The 27,602-nt window shown below is 44.3% G+C and overlaps 1 protein-coding gene across 1 annotated transcript in view; it reads right to left on the reverse strand.

The window, feature by feature from the left end:
- LOC120232403 (sterol 26-hydroxylase, mitochondrial) overlaps nt 1-23,467 on the reverse strand; it is a 37,721-nt gene extending 14,254 nt beyond the window's left edge. The window contains exon 1 of the mRNA XM_039233092.1: nt 23,144-23,467. Within this exon, the coding sequence (XP_039089023.1) occupies nt 23,144-23,407 (264 nt within the window). The 5' untranslated portion in view covers nt 23,408-23,467. The remainder of the gene's footprint in view (nt 1-23,143) is intronic.
- Nucleotides 23,468-27,602: the final 4,135 nt, after the last annotated feature.

Genomic DNA, 27,602 nt, shown 5'->3' on the forward strand with positions numbered 1-27,602 from the left:
AAAAAAAAAAAAAAAAAAAAAAAAGTTTATTTACTTATTTTTGAGAGAGAGAGAGAGAGAGAATGATCAAGGGAGGGACAGAGAGAGGGAGAGAGAGAATCCCGACACAGGGCTTGATCTCATGAACCGTGTGATCATGACATGAGCCAAAATCAAAAGTTGGACACTTAACTGACTGAGCCACCCAGGGACCCCAAAAAGTATGCATATTTATTTTTAATAAATGGCAGCTTACAAAAGAGAGTATATGGTATAGTTTTGTTAAATATATATATATATATATATATATATATATATATGTTGATGACACATGGAGGAAAATGTGGAAACCTATTCACCAAGGATTAGCAAACAGGGATAATGCTTACTTATCACTAAGATTATGTGTCCATTTACGTACTTGTTTCACAAATATTTATCAAGCACCTATGTGTACAAGACACTGTGACACGTGCAGAGTTTGGGAATTATGGAAGATTTGGATTTTCTTCTTTTTGTGTCTTTATATTTTCTGATCTCTCTATAATAAACACATATTTATATACGCAGAATATTGTTTCATATTCTGCAAATTATTTCAGCCACATTGAAATGACATTCTCCCTTACAGGTGGTATGCAGTCATAAATAACTAGCACATAACTCATATTTATGTGATTTTTCCAAAAACCAAGAGAAATTGTTGCCGGAAAAAAGTGTCTGTTCATTGTCACGTGTTTCTCTCTCATCCGTGGCTGGCAGCATCAGTTGAAGGGTCAGAGACTGCTTGGCAGGAAACTTTGTTCTAGTTTCAGCCCCAACACTAATGGGCTTTGTCACTTTGTTGGGTGATAGCTCCACCATGGCACCCTTCCGACTTTGTGACTCTGCATGTGTTCATATACCCAGAGGCTTGAACCCAGCTTTCCCTGAGTCTTCAGGGCTGAATGCCTTGCAACTCTTCCCCGCCCCCTCCCCAGGACACTAGGGGACAGGAATCTTACAAGGAGCCACCACGAGGCCACCCAGCACTTACCTCCCTGTGTCCCCTGGGAGGCTGTTGGGAGACCAACAGATTCTCCTCTGGGGTCAGATGAGGCATGTGCTTTCTGCCCTGTCCCCCTTGGAAAACAGCTGCAGAATAGAAAAACACCTAGCTGCAGTCTAGAAGGGGCACCTCAACATACCCTACAACTCACACTGCAATCATCTGGTCCCTTTTGTTTGGGGGCTGTCCTTTTGTGTGTGGGGGACAAAGATCTTGGCAAGCTGGCACCTTTGGCTTACTCTTTTTTTTCACTCACTCTCTTTTTTTTTTTTTTTTTAATATAGTTTATTGTCAAGTTGGTTTCCGTATAACACCCAGTGCTCATCCCAACAAGTGCCCTTCCCCATGCCAACAGCCCCCTTCCCCTACCCCCCATCAGTCCTCAGTTTGTTCTCAGTATTCAAGAGTCTCTCATAGTTTGCCTCCCTCCCTCTCCCAACTGTTTTTCCCCCTTCCCCTCCCCTATGGTCCTGTTAAGTTTCTCCAGTTCCACATGAGTGAAAACATGGTATCTTTCTCTGCCTGACATATTTCACTTAGGATAATACCCTTGAGTTCCATCCATGTTGCTACAAATGGCAGATTTCATTCTTTTTCATTGCCATGTAGTATTCCATTGTATATATAAACTGCATTTTCTTGATCCATTCATCAGTTGGACACTTAAGCTCTTTCCATATTTGGCTATTAGCACATTCTTATCGATGTTTGTGATTGTCTTATGTATTTGGGTGTTTCTGAATTCAGTGCATAGACATTTATACTTGTTAGCTCTTCCTGATGGATAGACCCTGAAATTATTATATAATGCCCTTCTTTGCCTTTAAAATAAAAAATAAAGTCCAGTTTGTCTGATATAAATATGGCTACTCCAGCTTTCTTTTTGATGTCCAGTAGCATGATAGATGTTTTCCCATCTCCTCACTTTCAATCTGAATGTGTCCTCAGGTCTAAAATGGGTCTCTTGTAAACAGCAAATAGATGGATCTAATCTTTTTAATCCATTCTGCTACTCTGTCTTTTGATTGGAGCATTTAGTCCATTTACATTCAGTGTTATTATTGAAAAATACAGGTTTAGAGTTATTGTGTTCTCTGTTAGATTCATGCTTGTAGTGGTGTCTCTGGGACTTTGTGTTCCTTGCAACATTTCCCTCATAGGATCTCTTGTAGGGCTGGTTTAGTGATGATGAATTCCTCCATTTTTTGTTGGGATAAACCTTGATCTCTCCTTCAATTCGGAATGATAGGCTTGCTGGATAAAGGCTTCTTGGCTGTATATTTTTCCTGTTCATCACACTGAAGATTTCCTGCCATTCCTTTCTGGCCTTCCAAGTGTCAGTAGATAGGTCTGCTACTACCCTGATATGTCTCCCTTTGTATGTTGGGGCCCTTTTATCCCTAACTGCTTTCAGAATTCTCTCTTTGTTCTTGTATTTTGCCAGTTTCACTGTATGTCGTGCAGATCGATTCAGTTTACGTCTGTGGGGAGTTCTCTGTGCCTCTTGGATTTCAATATCTGTTTCCTTTCCCAGGTTGGGGAAGTTCTCAGGTATTATTTGTTCAAGTACACCTTCTGCTCCTTTCTCTCTCTCTCCTTCTGGAATTCCTATGATATGGATATTCTTCCGTTTGATTGTATCACTCAGCTTTCGAACTCTCCTTTCATGTTCCTGGACCAATTTCTCTCTCTTTTTCTCGGCTTCCTCTTTCTCTATAATTGTATCTTCTAATTCACGTATTTTTTCTGCCTTTTCAATCCGTGCAGTAGCCAACGCCTCCATTTTATTTTGTGTTGCATTTTTTAGTTCATCAGTATTTGCAACAATAATGGCTCGGATGTCATCCAAGCCCTTTTGAAGCCCAATGAGTAATTTTATGAGTATTATTCTAAATTCTTGTTCAGTTATGTTGCTTAGATCGGTTTTGAGCAGTTCTCTAGCTGTTATTTCTCCCTCGAATTTCTTTAGAGGAGAGTTCTTCCGTTTTGTCATTTTGGCTAGCTTTCTTTCTCGTTAGTTTTAAAAGCTTGTGATGTGTTCTGCCCGTGTGAGTGCTGCTATATTAATATTAAAGGAGGCTCATACACTGTCCAGGGCCTGGCCGTTCAGGAAGTCTTCTTTGAAGGGTGTCCCTTGGTCTCTCTTGTGACTTTGGTTTTATTTCTCTACTCGTAGTGATGTTTTGAACTCTCCACGATGTGCACTTTAGGTTTGTTCCTTGAAGTAGCCTGTGCCACAGGCGCAGAGGAGGCGGGCCGTCTCCCGTGCCTCACGCCCTCACTCCGTGCGTTCTTAATGATGCCACCCAACTTGCAATCCCACAAGCCAAGGCACTTCAGGGCAGGGAACTGGTTCCTCCTGATGCCGACCGCGTCCCTGGGGTACCACCTAACCTGGAGGGAACTTCCACTGTCCAGTGCCAGACCGAGGCCACCAGTCCAAGGAAAGCCCCACAGTTAGAGGTGGGATATCTCTCCGAAAGCCCTGCTTCTCCGCAAGCGCAGACGGGAAAAAGCACTCACTCTCTTTTTTTTTAATGCTTGTTTATTTTTGAGAGAGAGAGAGAGTGACTGAGGGCGAATGGGGGAGGGGCAGAGAGAGAGCCCGACACGCGGCTCTAACTCATGAACTGTGAGATCATGACCTGAGCCGAAGTCCAACATTTATCTGACTGAGCCACCCAGGTGGCCCATCCCTCTTTATGTAAGTAATAAACTCTAAATCTAAATGTGGCCCGCTGTGTCTTTTCCAGAAAAATCGGTTATGTCTTGGCCTTGCCTTGTCTAACATGTGAACTTGACACAACATGGGGCTAGTAAAGTTACAATGCCCTTTTAGAGAACTGGGACCATGTGGTCAGGTTCAGAGATAAAGTAGAACCCATGATCCAGTAGCACATGCTCTGGTCTAAGTAGTGTGTTGGAGGGCAGGGAAGGGTCCTCCCACCGGCAGATGGCATGGACCAGGCAGGGCAGGAGAGGTAAGACAGGCAGTGCAGAGGAGCAGGGGTCTTCCCACAGTCCTGTCCATTCCATCAGTAAATAGCCTCTGAAAATTGAAAGTAAATGCAAAGCTGTCTTTCCGGTGGAGTTGCCTCCTCCACCCCCGTGCCGCCCTTGTCCCCCACCCCTGGACTCCCTGACCTTCTAGCCACTACCCACCTCCTGAAGTGCCTGTGTTTTACCCTCTGGTCTGTGTTTCTGTAGAAAGTGTGGGAGAAGAACGGCAGCAAAGACAGAACAAGAGGGGAAGTGCTCGTGTGATTCTGAGCCAGAAGCCCATGAGCCAGTTCCTCCTACATACAAGATGTATGATGAGTTTCAAAATGTTTCACTAACAGTCTTCCTAGACTGTTAGGAAAATTCCTCTGAGATCCAAACTTTTCACTGTATAACAATGTCTTGTTGTTTGGCAAGTTGAAGGTCCCAGTAGGAATGATGGGTAAGATTCAGAGTCAGCTTGCCAAGTAGTTTTGGAAACAGTGTTGGTAGAGTGACAGTGTGGAAGCCTCCTGGCAGTCAAAGAAAAAACTGCTGTCGTTTACCACCTAAAAAAGCAGTATATTCCTGATGTGAAAGTTGCACCTGCAGAAGGCACCACACTACCACGGGTGTCACCCCACTGCTCCTGACAGATTGACTACATGGGGTATTTATTTATTATTTATTTTTAAAAAGATTTAAAATTTTTTTTTAACATTTATATATTTTTGAGAGACAGATCACAAGCCAGGGAGGGGCAGAGAGAGAGGGAGACACAGAATCCGAAGCAGGCTCCAGGCTCTGAGCACAGAGCCCGACCCGGGGCTTGAACCCACAGACCACAAGATCATGACCTGAGCTGAAGTCGGATGCTCAACTGACTGAGCCACTCTGGTGCCCTTACATGGGGTTTTTAAACTCTCCTCACCAAAGCTGATAAGGTCATGGCATCCTTTTAGGAAAAAGACAGTGAGACACCATAGGTCAACTAGCAAAGTGTGCAATAGGATCTTGGTGGGCAGTAACAGGCCTGGTTGATGTGTTTAGTGACAAGGGGACAGGAGTCCTTGACCATGGTCCCTGAGAGCCTTGATGAGTTGTGTTGGTTTTTATTTTATTCTATTTCATTTCAGTTCACTTATTTATTTTTAAATGTTTACTTTTGAGAGAGGGCACACACTCACAAGCAGGGGGAGGGGCAGAGAGAGGGGGAGACACAGAATCTGAAGCAGACTCCAGGCTCTGAGCTGTCAGCACACGAACCATGAGATCATGACCTGAGCTAAAGTTGGATGCTTAACCAACTGAGCCACCCCGGTGCCCCAAGTTGTGTTGGTGTTTAGAGAAAAAAGGGAGAGGGTCCCATGAAATTTTTAAAAAGCATTCCATGGTTGTTCCTTACCCTTCCATATTACCAAGGAAAGCAAACTGTTTCCATCAGACAGGTGGCTGTGGCTACAGATAAAATACTCCCTGGTCATCAGGGCAGTCAGTTCGTCAAAGATATACTGAATATATTGTGGGAATAGATGTGTTAAATACACGTAATATTTCTCTAAACTGTAGGGGATGTTGTCAGTGTGGAAACTCCATGATTAGAGCAGTGGTAGTGGGCTGAGTGGACCACACCACCAGGAGTCTACCTTGTTCTCTCAGCTTAGTCACACGGTATCAGAAAAGTAGCATAGGATTCCAAGGAAAGGGAAGGGGTGGAAGCGAAGATCACTGTCTTGATCAAAGAATTAGTACAGACAAACATACTTACGAAAACAATCCAGGGGCATCTGGCTGGTTCAGTTGGAAGAGCATGCAACTTTAGGCATAGAAATTACTAAGATAGATAGATAGATAGATAGATAGATAGATAGATAGATAGATGATAGATAGATAGATAACAATCCAACAGTACAAACTGCTCTTCCACTGCGGCCCTTTGGTCTTCACGAGCCACTTGAGGTACTGATGTCAGTGACTGACAATTACGCAGACTGAGGCCAGTGGTAAAACTATGTGGCCACTAGGCAATGGTTCCCTAGGGTTTTGGACATGGCACTTGCCTGACCTCACCACCCAGAATACCCCAACTGAGAGACAATTACTGGCTTGATATTGAGCGCTAACGCACACTAAGACAGACACAGCAAAGCGCTGTTCTACCTGATGTCCCATCAGAAATGAGAACATCAGCAAAGTGGGCACTGCCTAACAAGCATCCCTGATTATGCGGTTGTAGTACATCCAAGAAAATAGTACACCAGTCATTAAGTGGTTAGTCGCCCTCCAGATATGTTGATTCAGATGCAGGGTCTATGCCAACACGTCAGATTTCTTGGGGGTTTAGCTTCACTGAGGTTCTTGACAATGCTGGAGCCTGGTTTGTGGATAGATCAGCTCAGTTGAGGGCCAGGGGGTGTATTGGGGTGATGCTGCCATGTAGCCTCGAAGAAAATTGTTTAAAACTAGGCATGGAAAGGAGAACACTCGCTGTTGTGAGCTATGCTACGTGCTTTGCAAAAGACCTCTCCAAACACACTGTGTTACATTTTCACTGACTCATGACAGTGTGGGCTGTTGCCTGGCAGCAGAATTCCTGGAGGAACAAGTCTCAGCCTCTTTGGCAAAGGACATGATGGCAACAGATCACACAAGACCCATACCCTCTGGTCGTGACCTGGGTGGATACCCATGGCAAAGGTTTCCCTGGATGAACATGGGTGGAATCAGCAAGCTGAGGAGACCTGCAATGCAAATGTAAGGACCGGAGCCACCCAGATACCCCACTGCTCAGAGCATGGTGATCCATTTACAGGGGCCCCAAAACAAGGCATAGTGACTCCAGTAGGTGAAGCCACAGAAGCTGGCAAATATGCCCAGACTGCCAGCTAGCCATTCCAGCAAAAAAGAAATTTGAGGGCTCATAGTGAGGAGTACCAGATCTGGCCTGTCCTAGCAAACAGACGCTACAGGTCCCCTACCATCTCCTCTAGAGCACCATTGGACATCGATTGCAGCAGACACTTCTTCAAGGTATGACACTGCTGTCTCCATCTGCACAGCACATGAGGGCACACTATTCAAAGACCCTTAAATGGACTGTGCTATACATTTGGTTTCCCAAGAGCATCCATTCAGACAATGGTTCCCACTTGAAGTAAAAAGTACCCAGCAGTGGTCAGCCTCTTGGAACATTCACTGAACCTTCCATGCCTCGTATCATCCCCAGGAGGCCAGTGCCATTGAAACATGGTGTGGACTGTTAAAGGAGAAACTGAAAAAGGCAACTAGATAACCCAGCTGAGTTCCCAATGGATCACACACTTAAGAAAGTCAGTTTGGAATATCTATGTGACAATTCACCAGGAGGGTATCTGCCATTTCAAGAGATTTCTTCATTGTGAGATGGGAGAGCTAGGAAGAGGCCTGGGATAGGCTGTAAGGGACCCAAGCCACCTAATTAACTCTTCTCATTCTACCATTTCTCTTCCCTCACCTACCCCTTGGAAAACTAACAGCTCCTTGGCAAGCAGCAAAAGGAGTCATGGAGTAAGCTATCCTAATTTGGTGCTTCTTTTGCCATCAGCTATGCTTGCCAGTCTTGGATAGTAATAGATAAGGACAGTAATGGCCATGAATATGAGGTTTCAGCTCCCAACATGGTCCTGACATGGGGATGGGAGATGTTCTAGAACGGTAGGAGGCATACAAGGAAGAAACGACTGAAGCACCTCAGGAGAAATCAGTGCTTGTGTGAGGGTTAGGGACACAGAAGGATTGGGACAAAAAGGTGAAGGGATTCCTAGAAAGACTGTGTCACACTGCACACATGGCTGGGGGAAGAGGAATACCTCTGGCTTGTGGGAGATCAGGGATCTTCTCCAGGAAGTTGGAGGTGCAGGGAGGGACTATTACTCCCCTCCCCCCTCCTCCTATCTACAGACAGGATGGCATCTAATTGACATGTAGGCAAGTTAACACAGACCAGACCACCACTGTCTTCAACTTGACCACTGGCCAAATAGAATCTCAATCTAAAAACTCTTAGAAACTTCCCAGGAAGCCAGTGATTTCAGAAATGGTCAGCCTCCAGTAAAGATAACAGTACAAGATTAACCTTCTGGACACTGATCTGGTCTCTAGCTTCATCCTGTTACTGTTGGCCTCTTGTTCATTTGTCACAGCCTGCTCCAAACTCTTCACCATGGGCGGTCATAGGCAATCGTAGTGCCCAGCACTTCCACGGGCTGGTGAGGAGGGGTGTGTGTGGTTGCTGACATCTCTGGTCGCCCTTGGATAGGGGTGCCTGGCGGCAGTATATACTCCAAGCGGGCCTAATCAACCTACAGGGAGTCACGGTTGTGGTGACTCTCATCTGATTTAGCCAAAGACAGACAACAGATGTGGTATGAGCTCCTATCAGTAGAACTGGAATATTTATCTGATGGGATATTTACATCCCTGAGGATTCTGGGACATGTGGAAGGTCAGGGTTAAACTGTGAGCAGCTCAGTGCCTATCTATGCTCACAAAGACTTGAGCCATAGCTTATGAGTTTTGGCAGAACACTTGGCCATCTTCCTGGAACATGAAAGAATGTTCTGTAAGGAGCTGCTAGAAGGCCTGCTCCCACTCACCTCCCTATCTCACTTGGGAGATTGTCATGAAACAGTTTCTCATCACCTCCCAGGTTCTGATGAAGTGTGGGGTTTCTGCCCACCCCCACTCAGAGAAGAGCTGCAGAATTTGGCTGCAGTCTAGAAGAAACTCCTTCTAGAGTACTTTCTGGCAAAAAGTTACCCGGTAACTCTCACTGCACTCATCTGGTGGGAAGAGTTTCAGTATCGTCTTTTTGAACATGTGGAACGAGGTTCATGGGGAGCCCGTACCTTTGCCTTACTCTTCCTGTCACTGTGTAAGCAATAAAATGGCTAAATCTAACTGTGGTTTGTTGTATCTTTTCTGATTAAATCAGTCTGGCCTTGGTTTTGTCTTTTCTTGCTTGACATTTCCTCATCAGTTAAATAAGAGAATTCTATTATTAGTTGATCTCAAGAGGTGCCCTGTGGCTAGACATATGTTAAGGTCAATAATCCAAGGCAGGCCATAATGGCAATTACCCATTTACAGGTATAATGCTTAAAATGTAGTAATCCACCTCAAGGCAAAGGGTGGTAACCTGGGTGTGTAGACAGGCTTGGGGGTGGGGATGGAAAACTGAAGTTGTATGCAATATGTTGTAAACAGACTCATTTTTTGTTGTTGCAAAGTGCCATAGCTCTCAGAATTTTAAAAGGTTGTGATGGATTCTCTCCTTTCTAGCTTCTGGTCAGGCTCTTCCCAGCCCTCTTCTCAACTAGGCCTTGGCTGGGGCCTAGAAAGACTTGAACGCATGGACCTAGTTTCTAACAGCTCAGAGTAGCCTCCATAGGGTGACCTTCGTTCTGAGGCTACAGTCCCCTTAAAATACCTCCCTGAGGAGTGCCTGGGTGGCTCAGTGGGTTAAGCGTCTGACTTCGGCTCAGGTCATGATCTCACGGTTTGTGAGTTCCAGCCCCATGTCGGGCTCTGTGCTGACAGCCCAGAGCCTGGAGCCTGCTTTGGATTCTGTGTCTCCCTCTCTCTCTGTCCCTCCCCTGCTCCCACTCTGTCTTGCTCTCTCTCAAAAATAAATAAAAACATTAAAAAAAAATCTTTTTAAGTGCCTGCCTGAGAAAACTCATGGCTGCCAAAAGAATTTCCTGTTTGTTCCAGCTGACACCTGAAGATAAGGCCCCTGCCCAGTCTCTGAGGAAGTACAGGAGTCCAGCTAATAAGCACCAGTTAACCAAGCAGATGAGTTCCACACGCGCTAGCTGTCCTCCTTCCTGCCGTTTTGCAATTTTTCATTTCCCAGACTCTGTGCCCGCCATCCTGCTCCCCGCTCCCTCCCTCTCCTTCCTTATAAAAGGCACCGTCACCCCTGCCCACACCAGAATAGAGTTTCTCTCCCCCCACCCCAGCAGTCACTACTGAATAAAATCTGTTTTCACCACTCTAACTAATGTCCTCTCTGCTTATATTTGACAGCTGTGTGCACCCTGAAAACGCGAAAAGTAGTACTGAGCCCCAAAGCGGAAACTACACAAACACCCCGCAACAGAGGGGTGGAGGAACAAATTGTGGCATCTCGCCACAGGGGAATATTAGTCTGCCATAAAAAGGAACAAAGCATTGATACGTGCTACGACATGGATGAACCTTGAAGATGGCGTGCTAACTGAAAGAAGCTTTTTATAGCAGACCATATATGCAATGAGTCCATTTATATGAAGTCTCCAGTATAGGCAAACCCAGAGAGGCAGAGAATAGATTAGGGGCTGCCAGGGGGTGATGAGGGATTGAGGCCCAGTCAGTGTGAAGGAGCACGAAGCTTCCTGCTGGCATAATGAAAATATTTGAAAATTGATGCGGTACCGGTTGCACAGGTCTGTGAATATACTAAAACCCCTTTAATTGTTCCTCGAGGTGGATTATATGGCATGTGATTATATCTCAATAAAGCTGTTATAAGAAAAAACCAAAAAGAACAGTAAAATCTCCCCTGGAAAAAAGTGATACCACATCGCAATGTTCTATTTTCCTACTTGGTGGTCTGTTTCGTTTCATGATTGGTAGACTCCTTAGGGAGGCTCTCAGCACAGCAAAACAAAAAACAGAAACAAAAACAAAAGCAAAAAAACCCACCACAAACACTCAAACGGCAAGTAAATAGCCCCAAGGACAAAAGTAAACCACAGACACCACGTTCTGTTTTGCCAGTGTCACTAACCCTGCCCCCTACAAGTTGGCAGCCATCAGCTGGATAAACAGAGGGAGAGCGGTGACTGGCACAGGCCACTCCTTTGCCTGCACTGACAGATGTGTCAGAAAGAAGGCCCACTCAGGGTCAAAGGTGAAGAGGAACCCCGCTGGGACCATCACGTCTCAGTGCTGTCAAAGTGTCATCAAGAATTTAGCCCCAACCCCCTCACACAAGTGGAATTCACATTTCCAGGAGACAGAAGGTGCTAAATAATTAACAGCATTCCCAGGTCCTCCTAGCTCTCAATCTTGCCTTGAATGATCCACTCCACGATCAGAGCAGGCCAGGGGCACCATTTGGACTTAGGATGAGCAGGGTTACTTGTATTTGTTATGAATATTTTAATGTGGAGAGTTAAAGAAAATAACATTATAAATGCACATGTACCCACACACCCAAATTAAAAGAACTGTTTATATTTGTCATAATTGCTTCAAATCTGTTTCCGAAATGAAAACATTTCCAAGCTCTCTTCTTGTCCTTCCCTTTGCCCTCCCTCCCCAGAACAACCACTACCCTGAACTAGAAATGTATCTGTCAATATTTATATAATTTTATTACATATATATGTGTCCATTGATAGCCTATAGTATTTTTGTGTGGTTTTTAATTTATAGAAATAGTGTTCTACTGTACCTATCATTTCTATACTCAACTTTGTTGTTTTGGGAGTTTGGTTTTTTGTTTGTTTTTTATTTATTTTTTAATTTTTTTAATGTTTTTTATTTATTTCTAGGAGAGAGAGAGAGAGAGACAGCGTGAGCAGGGAGGGTCAGAGAGAGAGGGAGTCACAGACTGAAACAGGTTCCAGACTCTGAGCTGGCAGTCAGCACAGAGCCCGACGCGGGGCTCGAACCCACGAACCGCGAGATCATGACCTAAGCGAAAGTCGGACACTTAACCGACTAAGCCACCCAGGCGCCCCTGTTTGTTTGTTTTTTAAGTAGGCTTCATGCCCAGTGCGGAGCCCAAGGTGGGACTTGAACTCACAACCCTGCAATCAAGACCTGAGCTGAGATCAAGAGTCGGAGGCTTAACCGACTGAGCCACACAGGTGTCCCTCAACCTTGTTTTTGAGTTCTTTATTGATACGTTAAAAGCTGGTGCATTTATTATTATGCTGTATGCTGTTACATTGTATGAATGTATCACAACTTATTTATCCTGTTTATGGGCATTTAACTGGTTTCTGAATTTTTGATTTTACAAACAAAGCTTTAAAAATGTTGCCTGTGAGTGTAGCCATTACTTCAATAATCATAAAAATGTCTGGTTTTATGCAAGAAGACAGAAGGTACTAAGGTACTAAGTACATAGTACATAAAGTACTTAGTACATAAGGTACTAAGACATGTACCAGACCGTAGGACAGTAAGAATTTCCTTCTGATTTTGCACTCATAGAGAAACAATGGGGTGAGGATAGAGGGTGATCCAAGAAAAAGCATTGCCTGGGACGTGCTCAGGGAGGCTGTCAGGGAAACAGAAACACTGCCCACCCCCCACCTACACCCCCTCACACCTCCAGAGGCAAACCATAGTACGCTCAGGGCACTCTGTCCACAAACCAGACTGGTCTCAGGTGAAACAGTGAGAGGGTTTCAAGAACAAGGAATGCACGCTCAGCAGTTGATGCAGAACTAGAAAGAAGATGTAGGCACACAGGTGGAAATCAAAGTAAGGACCCATAGCCAAACAAGGGTACAAGAGGAAGGGCCATCGGAGGACCTCAAAATATTATGCGAGACCAGGAAGAACTTGGCCAGCCTTGCATTTATCTCCTGCTTTCTATTCTTTGACTGTTGTTGTGGGTTTAAAAAAAAAAATTTAATAGGCAATACATACACACACACTGTTAAACTTCAAGCAGCAAAAAAGTAAACTAAAGGAGCCCAAAGATGGCAAACTGTGCCTGGGAAGGGTGAAGCCAGGGAAAACCTGGTGGAGGTCCAGAGCAGACCCATTATAAAAGAGAAGACTTCCTTCTAACTCTTATCTTCAGACTCCAAGAAAACCAGCACACAGAGGCAATCATCATCGCCAATTTTTTGTGTTCTCCCAGAGATATTTTATGCACCTATTAAACATATATAGGAATGTATACCAACCATTCTTCCTTCATCCACAGATGATGCCATATGATATCATCTTGTGTCTCACTTTCTTCCCGTATCTTAGTGAGCAATTCATATTAATACACATAGAGCTGCTCCTGTTCTTTTTTGTGGTTGCATAAAATTCCACCATTTGAAGCTACTATAATCAATCAGTCCCTTAATGGGATATGTAAGTCATTCTAATCTTTCCCAAACAGAAATACTGCTACTTTGAATATTCAGTATACCTTTTTATCTGTAAGATAAAAAATCTAACAGTGCAGTTGCTAAATTGGTATGATTCACACTTTTGGCCTTAATACCTGGTTTCAGATTTCCCCACCCTAAGGCTCAAAGGCAGTACACCCAATTTTGCCATAGTCTCAAGGACTACCTATAATGTTTGCCAGATGATACTGAAGCCAAAAAAAAAAAAAAAAAAAAGTAACTAGAGGACAGTCTCTGAGAGGCTGGATGGTAACATGAGTCCTGGGGCAGAAAATCCATCTAATCAATGGTATTAGCCAAACTGAAGAAAGAATGTGTTAACGGAATGGGACTGGTCATTACAAAACCCAGACGAGGGGAGCCAAACAGCGAGAATTTGGCAGCATTTATCTCTTGGGAGAGACACTTAATCTAACGGACAGCAACCAGAGAAGCACATTCACCCAGGTTTTTCCAAGGCCTAGATGGAATTTCCTTCCATACCATTCTACTCCTTTAGTTCTGGAGTCTCTGCACACCAAGCAGTCTACTAATGTAGGTACTGCTTTCTCTCCCTAGGTACCTGGATCCTAGGAAGAGCGGGTGATGGATTAAAGATGGCCAGAGATTCTTTGACATCCTTCCCATTAAGAGGTGAGGTCTACATGTTCTCCTCTAGAATACAGTAGAAATGATGGGGTGCCAGTTTTCAGGCCCTGGCCTTAAGAAACTGGCAACTTCCACTTTCTTTCCCTTGGAACATTCACTTTGGGGAAAGTCAGTACCCCATAAGTAGTCTGAGCATCCAGAGACCACCATGGAAGCCCAAACTAGCCACATGGAAAGAGGGAAATGCTCAGCTGATTCGGTCAAACCAGGCCAGGCACCAAACATGCAATTGAAGAAGCCATCTCGAAAATTTCAGCCCTGGGAGATGTGACATGGGGAAATACTGAGGAAGCCACGGAAATAAATTTACTTTCTGAACAGAAGCATGGCCCCACTCGAGCCATTCTAGCCATCGCCGGCCATTCAAACCAAAGCCCTGCTCCCTTGTGAAGGGAAATAAGTCACTTCTGATGTGCACTGCCTAAATCCTGACCCACAAAATCATGAGTGTTACAAAATGTTGTTTTAAACCATTATGTTTTTGGATAGCTTGTTACGCAGCAATAGATAATTAGAATAGGGGCTATCTATGTGGTGGAGTATTATGATTCTCGAGAGGGCTGACTTATTCAGTAAATAAACATGTGGGCACTCCAGTCCACAATTTGTTTCTGTGGGTTTGGCCAATGTCAGTCAGTCCCTAATAGTCTGCCCGTGTTGAATGGGCTGATAAAATATAGTTTCTGAACTCAAAAAGCTGAGGCCTGAAGGGTGAGCCTTTCTCAGTCAGCCCACCACCCTTACTGTCTCTTCTTCATTCCATCTTATGTCAAACAACCCAGACCAAAGAGCTAAGGAGAGTCTCACAAAATTTACAACCAGGTACCAATGCACTGCCCTTTGGCTAGTACGTTAAATTTATTTATATATTTTTTAATCAAATATTACTAAGAACCTTCCCTGTACCAAGGACTGTATCTGGCACTGGGGGACACAGAGGTGGGAAGAGACATAGCCCCTACCCTCAGAACTTACCAGCCCAACCTCTAAGTCGTATAAACAGGTGATGGCATGAAACATGTGCAACTAAATAGATAAAGCAAGTATTAACAGATCAAAAGGGAGAAATAGGCAACAATACAATAATAGTAGTGGAATTTGATACACCGTTTTCATTAATGGACAGACCATCGAGACAAAATCAATAAGGAAATATTGTCCTCAAATGACACAATAGACCAGATGGACTTAAGAGACATATACACAACATTCCATCCAAATGCAACAGGATACACATTCTTCTCAAGCAGACATGGAACATTCTCCAGGACAGATCACATGATAGGCCACACAACAAGTCTTAACAAATATAAGAAGATTAAAACTGTATCCAGGATCTTTTCTCACCCCAGTGGTATGAAACTAGAAATCAATTACAAAAAAAAAACCTGGAAAATTCACAAATATGTAAAGATTAAATAGTATGCATGGGGTCAAAGAAGAAGTCAAAAGAGAAATAAAAAAATACCTAAAGACAAATGAAAAATGAAATACAACATACCAAAACGGAAAGGGAGAGGGTGTGCCTGGGAAAAAGGAGGCTGGGGTTTTGAACGTCCCTATGAGGAGTCAAATGCTGATTCCCTAGGCCCCGTGGAGATTCCTGAGCAGGGGAACCAAACATGCTTTAGGGACAGTGACATACCAGTGGCACATGCATAAGACTGAGCTGAAAAAAGACCAAGCAGGAGGGGGCGCCCAGACACCACTCCTTGCCACAGTCCCCATGGGGCTGTCTTACTGCCCGGCAAGCCACAGCCACATAGGGAAGCTGACCTGGTGCCAGAGCCACCAGAGCTGGAAATGATATGTCTTCTGCACTGGGCAGAACAAAGCCTGCCACATTCAGAAGGTCTCAGGTCTTCTGGCCCTTGATGCTGGTGTCCAGTGGAGAGTGGGAATGCAGGCTTCAAGGAAAATGGAGAAAGAGTAGTAAAAGCCAGAATTTATGGAGTGCAGCAAAAGCAATTCTGAGACAGCTCATGGTGATAATGCCTCCATGGTGAAACAAGAAAGATCTCAAATAAGCAACCTAACTTTACACCTCAAGGAACTAGAAAAAGAATAACGAACTAACCCCAAAGTTAGTAGAAGGAAAAAAATTACAAAGATCAGAGTGGAAATAAATGAAATTGAGACTACAAAGATGATAGAAAATATCCATGAAAACAATCTGACTAAAAAATGGGCAGAATATCCAAACAGACATTTTCTCAAAGAAGACATACAGGTGGCCAACAGCTACGTGAAAAGAGGCCCAACATCAGTAATCATCAGGGAAATGGAAATCAAAACCACAATGAGATATCACCTCACACCTGTTAGGATGGACATCAAAAAGATAAGAAATAACAAGTGTTGGTAACAATGGGGGAGAACAGGAAATCTTTGTGCACTCTTAGTGGGAATGCTAATTGTGGAGATTCCTCAAAAAATTACAATAAAATTACCCTATGATCCAGCAATTCCACTGTGGGTATTTATTTAAAGAAAACAAAAAAACACTAACTCAAAAAAGATATAAGCACCCCCATGTTCATTGTAGCATTATTTACAATGGCCAAGACCTGTAGGCAACTTAAGTGTCCATTGATGGATGAGTTGATAAAAAAATGTGGTAAAGGGGCACCTGGGTGGCTCAGTCGTTAAGTGTCCGACTTCAGCTCAGGTCATGATCTCATGGTTCGAGGTCCGCATGGGACTCTGTGCTGACAGCTCAGAGTCTGAAGCCTGCTTTGGGTTCTGTGTCTCCCTCTCTCTCTGCCCCTTCCCTGCTCAGGCTCTGTCTGTCTGTCTATCTATCTCTCAAAAATAAACATTTAAAACATTTTTAAATAAAAAAAATAAATTGTGGTATATATACAGTAGAATATTATTCAGCCACACAAAAGAAGAAAATCTTGTCATTTATGACAACATGGATGGACCTTGAGGGCATTATGTTAAGTGAAATAAGTCAGAGAGAGACAAATTTTGACTGATACTTCTTTTCCACGTGGAACCTAAAAACAAGACAAACCAAAACTGAACTCATAGATACAGAGAACAGATTGGTGGTTGCCAGAGGAGGCACATGGGAGAAGGGGAAATGGGTGAAGGGGGTCAAAAGACAACAAACGTGCAGATAGAAAATAAGTAAGTCCCAGGGATGTAATGTTCAGCATGGTGACTATAACTATTAGTACAGTATTGTATGTTTAAAAGTTTCTAAGAGGGGCGTGTGGGTGGCTCAGTCAGTTGAGGTGATGCAGTGGCTTTGGCTCAGGTCATGATCTCACAGTTTGTGGGTTCCAGCCCCACATCGGGCTCTGTGCTGACAGCTAGCTCGGAGCCTGGAGCCTGCTTCGGATTCTGTATCTCCCTCTCTCTCTGACCCTCCCCTGCTCACGCTGTCTCTCTCTCTCTCTCTCTCTCTCTCAGAAATAAATAAAAAATTAAAATTTTTAAAAAATATTTTTAAATGTTTTTTTAAAATTTATTTGGTACAGGGGAGTGGGGTGGGGATCAGAGAGATAGGAAGATAGAGGATCGGAAGCGGGCTTTGCACTGATAGCAGCAAGATCATGACCTGAGCTGAAGCTGGATGCTCAACCAAGCCATCCAGGAGCCCCTCTTTCGATTTTTATTTGCATTCCCCTAATGGCTAATGATATAGTTTCATCTTTTCATGTGCTTTTAAGCCATTTGTATTCCTTCTTTGGAGAAATGCCTATTCCGATATTTTTCCTATTTTAAAAATTGAGTTAGTTATTTTATTATTGAACGGTATGAGTTCTTACATATTCTGTACCCAAGTCTTTTATCAGATATATGATTTGCAAATATTTCCTCCCATTCTATGGATTGTCTTTTCACTTTCTTTTTTTTTTATTATTAATTTATTTTCAATTTAGTTAACACACAGTGTAGTCTTGGCTTCAGGAGTAGAACGCAGTGATTCATCTCTTCCATATGATACCCCGTGCTCATCCTGAAAAGCACCCTCTTTAATTCCCATCTCCCATTTAATCCCCCCCCACACACCCCCTATTCCAGCAACCCTCAGTTTGTCCTCTGTATTTAAGGGTCTCTAAGAGAGATTTTTTTTCTCTTTTTTTCTTTTTCTTTTTTTTCTTACAAATAGTTTATTGTTAAGTTGGTTTCCATATAACACCCAGTGCTCATCCCCACAAGTGCCCTCCTCCATGCCCATCTCCCCCCTCCCCCCCACATCCATCAGTCCTCAGTTTGTTTCTCAGCATTCAAGAGTCTCTCATGGTTTGCCTCTCTCCCTTTCCCCCACCATTTCCCCCTTCTTCTCCCCCTTGTTCTTCAGTTAAGTTCGTCCTAATCTTCCTATACGTGCAAACATATGATATTTGTCCTTCTCTGCCTGACTTATTTCACTCAGCATAACACCCTCAAGGTCCATCCGTGTTGCTACACATGGCCAGATTTCATTGTTTCTCATTGCTATGTAGTACTCCATTGTATAGATGGACCACATCTTCTTTTTTTTTTTTTAATGTTTTTTATTTATTTATTTCTAGGAGAGAGAGAGACAGCGTGAGCAGGGGAGGGTCAGAGAGAGAGGGAGTCACAGACCGAAACAGGCTCCAGGCTCTGAGCTGGCAGTCAGCACAGAGCCCGACGCGGGGCTCGAACCCACAAACCGCGAGATCATGACCTAAGCGAAAGTCGGACGCTTAACCGACTAAGCCACCCAGGCGCCCCGACATCTTCTTGATCCATTTGTCAGTTGATGGACACTTAGGCTCTTTCCATGTTTTAGCTATTGTGGAGAGTGCTGCTATGAACATTGGGGTACATGTGCCCCTAGGCATCAGCACTCCTGTATCCCTTGGGTAAATTCCCAGCAGTGCTATTGCTGGGTCCTAGGGGAGTTCTATTGGTAGTTTCCTGAGGAACCTCCACACTGTTTTCCAGAGGGGCTGTACCAGTTTACATTCCCACCAACAGTGTAGGAGGGTGCCCGTTTCTCCACATCCTCGCCAGCATCTAGAGTTCTCTGATTTGCTCATTTTAGCCACTCTGACGGGTGTGAGGTGGTATCTCAGTGTGGTTTTGATTTGTATTTCCCTGATGAGGAGGGATGCTGAGCATCGTTTCATGTGTCTGTTGGCCATCTGGATGTCCTCTTTGGAGAAGTGTCTGTTCATATCATCTGTCCATTTCTTCACTGGGTTGTTTGTTTTTCGGGTGTGGAGTTTGGTGAGTTCCTTATATATTTTGGATATTAACCCTTTATCTGATATGTCATTTGCAACTATCTTTTCCCATTCCGTTGGTTGCCTATTAGTTTTGTGGGTTGTTTCCTTTGCCGTGCAGTCTAAGAGAGATTTTAAGAGTTATCACAAGAGGGGCGCCTGGGGAGGCTCAGTCACTTAAGTGTCTGACTCCTGATTTCAGCTCAGGTCATGATCTCATGCTTCGTGAATTTGAGCCCCACGTTGGGCTCTGGGCTGATAGTGTGGAGCCTGCTTGAGATTCTCTCTCTCCTTTTCTCTCTGCCCCTACCCCACTCTCTCTATCTCAAAAATAAATAAACATTAAAAAGAGAGAGAGAAACACAACACACAAAATGACAATTATGGGCACAAGGCATTGTGGGGGCACATGAAGGTCATCCTGTAATAAGAGCTACAGAACAGACGACTGATCTCACCGTTCTCTGGGTCTCCATCTTTGAAAGATGTCAATTTAATATAAGTTTACATATAAATTTAACATGTGTCCACATTTCATTTTTCTAGCACTCTTGATAACATTTTCTTTAAGAAAGAGAAGGGAACTGCATTTATGGACTAACACGATTTTCACATGGCCCGGTCCCTACTCCACCTCCTTAAATCCTACAATGCTCTCCTGAGCCGACTTTATTATTTTTGTGTGTGATACGCAATTTCTGACAGTTGAGGGTGCCGAAGGGATATTATGGTCAGCTGCCCTTCTATCAACCTCACTGTTTTGTGCAGTAGTCACCTGGTTTAGGTGGGAGGGACCCCAACCCCAGCTTTAGGGATGAGCCTGCATGTGTCTAAGCTAATTAGAGTATGTTTATGGCCACTATGATGGGTTCAGAGACTGGCAATTAACCCAGCCCAGTCAACTACCTTTTGCAAGACGCAAAGCTAAGAGAACTGGCAAAAAAAGAAACTCTAACTCTGATGATCTCTTGAATCTCTAGACCCGGCTTTGTAGCTGGAGGGCATCCAACTTTTAGACTTTTTGGTTCTCTGAACCAATAAAGTTACTTTATTGCTTAAGCCACTGTGAGCGGCAACCAAACAAATTTGAACTGATACAAAGTGGGTCACTGAGGGGCGCCTGGGTGGCTTAGTCAGTTAAGCGTCCGACTTTCGCTTAGGTCATGATCTCGCAGTTCGTGGGTTTGGGCCTCGCGTCGGGCTCTGTGCTGACTGCCAGCTCGGAGCCTGGAGCCTGTTTCAGTCTGTGACTCCCTCTCTCTCTGACCCTCCCCTGCTGTCTCTCTCTCTCCTAGAAATAAATAAAACATTAAAAAAAAAAAACACACACAAAGTGGGTCACTGAAATGTATCCTCCTCCTCAATAGGGGTAGGAACGAGGTTTTATAGATTCTTGGCACTTCTTTATTAACACACACCCATCACGTGTAGTGGGAAGGGCTAATATAATTTCCATCAGTGCCCTGAGAAGATTCACGTGACTCCAGATCTCTGGCATACAAGGGCTGGAGCCAGGGGGCTCTCCAAAATCCTAACCCTGGTTGCTCCTTTAAAAGGCTACACATTCCTGGGGCACCTGGCTGACTCAGTCAGTAAAGCTTCCTACTTCCGGCTCAGGTCATGATCTCCCAGTGTGTGAATAAGAGCCTGGGTCAAGCTCTGTGCTCACAGCTTAGAGCCTGGAGCCTGCTTCAGATTCTATGTCTCCCTCTCTATGTCCCTCCCCTGCTCTCTCTCTCTCTAAAATAAATAAACATTAAAATAATAATAATGATGAAAGGCTACACATTCTCCTCTTCCTCCTCACCTCCTAGGGTGGTCTAGGATTTCTTTGGTAGTTACTGCTCTAGAGATAATCCTCAGCAAAACCTTCCAGTAAACTCTCCCTATGAAATGATGAGAAATCCTTAGTGGCCACCCTTGGGGCATTCACTGGGCCTCTCATATTTCTAGAGGTTAAATCAAGCAGGAAAAGTTTGCAGGACTCTGGTTTCTGGGCTTACTTGGTTTCTTAAAGCTGAGGCCAGAAGGAGCGATTTTCTAACCAGTTCTATGTCCCTTGTGACGTGCCCGCCAAATCTAGGAAACAAGAGCTAACAGAGAGGGTCCCAAGAGATAGCAGTGGCCGGTCCAGTGAACAGGATCCAGGTGCAGGGAAACTGGTCAGTTTAGGACTTCAAACCCTCAGAGCCATTTTCACTCTCCTCAATTCTCTGTCCAGCTTTGTCTGGAGGGTGTCTCAGATACTGCCACACCCAATCCTTTGTCCCCTGAGGCCTTCTCTACCAACCCTGCCCAATCCATCCTACTGCATATACCATAACCTGGACAGTGTCTCTTTTTTTTTTTTTTTTTTATTTAAATTTTTTTTTTTAATATTTTATTTATTTCTAGGAGAGAGACAGAGAGAGACAGCGTGAGCAGGGGAGGGTCAAAGAGAGAGGGAGTCACAGGCTCTGAAACAGGCTCCAGGCTCTGAGCTGGCTGTCAGCACAGAGCCCGACGCGGGGCTCGAACCCACGAACCGCGAGATCATGACCTAAGCGAAAGTCGGACGCTTAACCGACTAAGCCACCCAGGCGCCCCTGGACAGTGTCTCTTAAAGGCCATCTTCACCCCACATCTGCTCGGGAGCCCACCACGGCCCCTCAGAGGAACCAGGACCCTTAGTCTGAACTTGATGGTCCTCCTCAAAGACCTGTCCTATCCCCAGTGCCCAGAGCTCTTCTGAGTCTGTGACTACTGCCAGCACAGTTACATGGTAACCAGCCTGTTCACCAGCCCAGCCAAAGGCCTGCCCACTCTTCCTGCCAATCACCGATGACCACTAATGTGCCTGGAGGGCAAATAAATGAATCAAAGTTTCCACCATCCCCAACCCTGGACACGCTTCTTCTCTCAGGGCACTCAAATTCTCCTTCTGAAATTAACTGTTTATTGATCTGTTCACTGCCCTCTCTCCCTTTTCTTCCAAAGGAGCACATAAACCCTGGGGTATAAGCTTCCAGCTGAACACATAAACCATGAGGGCGTTGGTCACCTCTCAATGAATCCCAGCGCTTGGGAAAATGCCTGGGGCAGAGTGGAATGTCTTTATATATTTTAATAGTAGGCAGACAGATCCTGGGTGAATCTCTTCAGTTCTTTTCCTAAAACCTCTCCAACTTAACCAACATTGGGTTTTCCCATCTCTGTCCAACCACCGCAGGTGACCTGCCTCAATGTGCATTCCACTGAATAAACTCTACTTACTAGACACTGATTCCTTAATTAAGCAAATGTAACTTTTCCTTAATGTCTATGATTCTGCTTTCACTCCTTGAGAAGTGACATTTTCCTCCCTGTGGAAAAATCCCTATCTTGCAAATCGTTTGATGTCTGGAATCCTCTGGAATCCACATCCTTTGGAAGGAGTCTGGGGTTGCCAACATCACCACACAAGGAAACAGTGGTTCTGCCACACCTGGCAGTGTATACATTTACACAATGACATTCTGTTACCAAGACAGGCCTCTCTCAACCTCTGTTCGTTTTATTAAAAACAAAACAAGACAAAACAAAACAAACAAACAAAAAAACCCCTTTTTAATGTTTACTTTTGAGAGAGAGAGAGAGAGAGAGAGAGAAATAGAGAGAGAGAGGCAGGGTGCAAACAGGGGAGGGGCAGAGAGAGAGAGAGAGAATGAATCCGAAGCAGGCTCCAGGCTCAGAGCTGTCAGCACAGAGCCGGACACAGGCTCGTACACACAAACCCACGAACGTGAGATCATGACCTGAGCGGAGTCTGGAGCTTAACTCACTGAGCCACCCAAGTTCCCTTACCATCCCCCCCTCCCGCTTTCATTTCAAACCTGGTCTCCTAAATCCCCTCCTCCCTGGTGCCCTCCAGATTCATACCACTCCTGGACCTATTCATTTCTGTTCACAGGGTTCTGTCTACCCTTTGCACAAAATCCCTACAGATTCCCAGTCTATGACCATAGCTCCAGTTGGTTCTGAGCTAAATTCTCGGTTCCTTCACTTTTGATCCAACGTGTCCCCATCTCCAGCTTCTTTACCCAGGTGCTCCTCCACCCCACCCCCACTCCCCGTCGTGAGGTCCGCCCCCGCTCGATTACCTGGAGCTTGTGTAAGCGCAGAATGTAGCCTCGCACCAACAGCTGGAAGAAAAAGCTCAGCTGCCCCAGCCTTGGAATCTCGTCCAAGGCCCGCAGCCTCCCGTCGCCAGGCCCGTTTCCAGGAGTCTCGGCGGTGGCCGGGACGGCGGCGGGGATCGCGGCCTTGGCTCTGGCCCCGCGTGGGCAAAGGCCAGGGAGGGCCACCCGCGTCCCCAGCAGCGCCCACCGCAGCCTCGAGCCCCGCAACGCAGCCACGCGATCCATGGTCCCGCGCCGCCGCACCTTTGGACCCCGAGTGAAGAGCGCCTGGAACCCGCTCGGAGATCAATCCCGAGGGGCGGGGTCAAGGCGCCAGCTGCAGGGTAGGCCGGGCGCAGGCCGGCCAGGCCCCTTACCGCTCACTTTTTGCTCTCGGTCCTCAGTCTCTGCAACGGGACCAAACCGACACACAGAGGGCACCTCCTCCTGCCGTGAGCCCGCCGCCCGGGGGAGGGGCCGGCCAACGCCGCCGCGGAGGCTGTCCAGGGGGATTCACGGAGACCCCCGAGCCCCGACCGTGGCCGCCTCTGCCGCGACTCGCCACCTTGCTCTCAAGTTCTCAGCGAGAACTTGAAGTTTCTGGTCTGTATTTTGGTTCGCAGTAGAGCACAGTTCTAGGAAGCCCCACTGAGGGAGACTGGCCGTCGTCTGACCTGCAGGTTCGCCACCCCAGGGCAGCATCGCCCAGCTGTCCTTCCTTCCCCGGGAGCTGGAACCGGCTGCTGAGACTGAACCGGCCGCTGGCTTTTCCTAACGCGCCCCCGGATTGGATTGCCGACCTGCTAGAGAAAAGAAAAGGAACGAAAGAGAAAGAAAAGAAAACCGGCCCCATATCCAAGGTCATCTGATTCCTGGAGGGTGAAAGCCAAACAGACAAACAAATTCAAATATTAGGGGGTTGTTAATTCAGTTCTACCCACCCCCACCCCCAAAACGCACACACACTTCCAAATCTGCCAAGGCAGCGTTTTTCAAACTGCAGGTTGAGCCCAGATTTAGCGACTGTGACCAGCATTATTTTGTAATAAAATAAAAAAAGAGTAAAGCAGTACAGAGAATGCTGCCAATAAGAAAATTATCGTTTCACGAATCTTGGCTTCACATATATTCAAAGTATATTTGGCTTCACATATATTCAAAGTATATTGAAAAGTTATTTCTATCTCAAAACGTTAAAAACATGACTCTTGTGGGGATGAGCACTGGGTGTTATATGGAAACCAACTTGACAATAAACTATTAAAAAAACATGACTCATACAAATATAACATAGACACCGGTCAAAGGTTATGCAACCCATTAGTATGAGAATCAACAGGATCGTAAAGCTTGTTCTAAAAACACTGGAACACTGGAAGAATTTTTTTTTTTTTTTAATAAAGAGCCAGATGCACAGCAAAGAAAACAACCCACAAAACTAATAGGCAACCAACGGAATGGGAAAAGATAGTTGCAAATGACATATCAGATAAAGGGTTAATATCCAGAATCCAGGATCAGGAACTCACCAAACTCCACACCCGAGAAACAAATAACCCAGTGAAGAAATGGGCAGAAGATATGAACAGACATTTCTCCAAAGAGGACATCCAGATGGCCAACAGACACATGAAACGATGCTCAGCATCCCTCCTCATCAGGGAAATACAAATCAAAACCACACTGAGATACCACCTCACGCCCATCAGAGTGGCTAAAATGAGCAAATCAGAGAACTCTAGATGCTGGCGAGGATGTGGAGAAACGGGCACCCTCCTACACTGTTGGTGGGAATGTAAACTGGTACAGCCCCTCTGGAAAACAGTGTGGAGGTTCCTCAGGAAACTACCAATAGAACTCCCCTATGACCCAGCAATAGTACTGCTAGGAATTTACCTCAGGATACAGAAATGCTGATGCATAGGAGCACAGGAACCCCAGTGTTCATAGCGGCACTCTCAACAATAGCTAAAACATGGAAAGAGACTAAGTGTCCATAAACAGATGAATGGATCAAGAAGATGTGGTTTATCTATACCATGGAGTACTACATGGCAATGAGAAACAATGAAATCTGGCCATGTGTAGCAACACGGATGGACCTTGAGGGTGTTATGCTGAGCGAAATAAGTCAGGCAGAGAAGGACAAATATCATATGTTTGCACGTATAGGAGGATTAGGACGAACTTAACTGAGGAACAAGGGGGAGAAGAAGGGGGGGAAATGGTGGGGGAAAGGGAGAGAGGCAAACCATGAGAGATTCTTGAATGCTGACAAAAACTGAGGACTGATGGATGTGGGGGAAAGGGGGGATGGGCATGGAGGAGGGCACTTGTGGGGATGAGCACTGGGTGTTATGTGGAAACTAATTTGTCAATAGACTATTTGTAAAAAAATAAAATAAAAATAAAGAGCCAGAAGGAGAAAGGACACAGTAGGTTCAAAGAGGCAACAATTAGAGCGTCTGCTAAGGTGGCTACATGTAGATTTATTTTTATTTATCCCTTTAGGAGACATAGAGTTTCTTGAATCCGTGACTGAAAGCCTTTCATCAATTTGGGAGGTTTTCTGACATTGTTCAAATATTTCTTCTACCCTAATCTTTTTTCCAATCTCTCTCCCAGGACTTCAGATTATACATATGTTAGACCTTCTGACTGATCCTTCTGGTCTCTTACCCACTTTTTTGCATTTAAAAAATCCTTTTGTCTCTTCTAGCTCATTAATTCTCTATTCAGCTGTATCTAACCTATTGTTAAATCTGCCCAGTGAATTCTTTTTAATACTTATTTATTTTTGGAAGAGAGAGAGACATAGTGCAAGCCGGGGAGGGCAGAGAGAGAGGGAGACACAGAATCCAAAGCAGGGTCCAGACTCTGAGCTTTTAGCGCAGAGCTCACAAATCATGAGATCATGACCTGAGCTGAAGTCAGACACTTAACCAACTGGCAACGCTCAGGAGTGAGACTCTTTGAAGGTGAGCTATAATCCTGTAGAAGGCTAGTCTAAGTTCAGTCCTTAATCCTTTAGGGTCCCAACCCCAAAGTGTTTCTTCACCCAACCCTGTGAGGCTAAACCACTGAGCTTCCTCATCTGAAAATGGGAAATACCACTAATAGAAAAGTGGTACCTAATGCCTAACTTACCTCTGGATTTCTATCTCCTGGTTCTTGTCTGGTAATTCTCTATTACCTTGGGTGTTTGCTTATGCTGATGCCTTCAAGTAGATGCTTGACTTATTTGTAGTTATCCTTAGAAAGAGAGTTGAGTCCAGTATTAACAGAAGTAGAAATCTGATGTATGCTTTTATCTTTATTAATTCTCCCCCCCACCACAGATTCATTTTCTTGATATTTTGCATTTTTAACTTTTTAAAAAACTGACTACATAATAAAATTTTCTGATTTCTCAGTAAATGCACTTAATGCTATACATTTTCACATGTTATTGTTTTGGCCATTCCAATAAGATTCAGCACACATTCTTTCTCATTGTCATTCATGTCCCGATAGTTTGTAATTTCCATTTTTATTTTCTTTTTAATCTGAGAGTCATATAGAAAGGTGATTTTATTTTCCTGCAAATAGTTGCTGTTTTAATTTTTATTTTGAAGGGGTCCATTCTTTTGTTATTAATTTATAATGTTATTACACTCTGGTCAGCATGTATATGTTCTGCTTTTTAGAATTATCAAAATATTTTTATAGTCTCATAATTGTCTCTTTTTCTGTATGTTCCATGTGTTTTTTAATATGTATTTTCTGTTTATTAATGTAATTTCATTATTTAGAATCTCTATAACCTTACTTATTAAAAATTTTTAAAATGTCTATTTATTTTTGAGGGAGAGAGAGGCACAGAGTATGAGCTAGGGAGGGGCAGAAAGAAGAGGGAGACACAGAATCTGAAGCAGGCTCCAGGCTCTGAGCAGTCAGCACAGAGCCCGACCCAGGGTTTGAACCCACAAACTGTGAGATCATTAACCTGAGCCAAAGTCAGATGCTTAACCAACTAAGCCACCCAGGCACCTCACCTTACTTATTCTTATCTACTTGATTTATTAACTGCTGTGAGAGGTAGGTTTAAGTATCCCCCAAATATTGTGTATTTGTGGATTCATTAAATTTTCCTGTATTTCCAACAGTTTTTGTTTTATATTTTGAAGATGCATTGTTAGATTCATAAAAGTTTATGACTACTATATATTCTTGATGGATAGCATCTCTCATAACTCTGAAATGTTAAATAGCTTTGGATTTAGTTTGTCTGGTTTTAATATTATTACTCCTACTTTATTTTTTATTCATTTGCTTGATATATCTTTATTCATCCCTCTAGGTTCAGTTATTCTAAGTTATTTTGATTTAGAAGTATGTCTCATAAATACCATGTAGCTGGATTTTTTTTCTTATCCAGCAAGAAAATCCTTAAATAGCAAAA

The sequence above is a fragment of the Hyaena hyaena genome, unplaced genomic scaffold, assembly GCF_003009895.1.
Source record: "Hyaena hyaena isolate Hyena2069 unplaced genomic scaffold, ASM300989v1 scaffold_71, whole genome shotgun sequence".
NCBI lineage: Eukaryota > Metazoa > Chordata > Mammalia > Carnivora > Hyaenidae > Hyaena > Hyaena hyaena.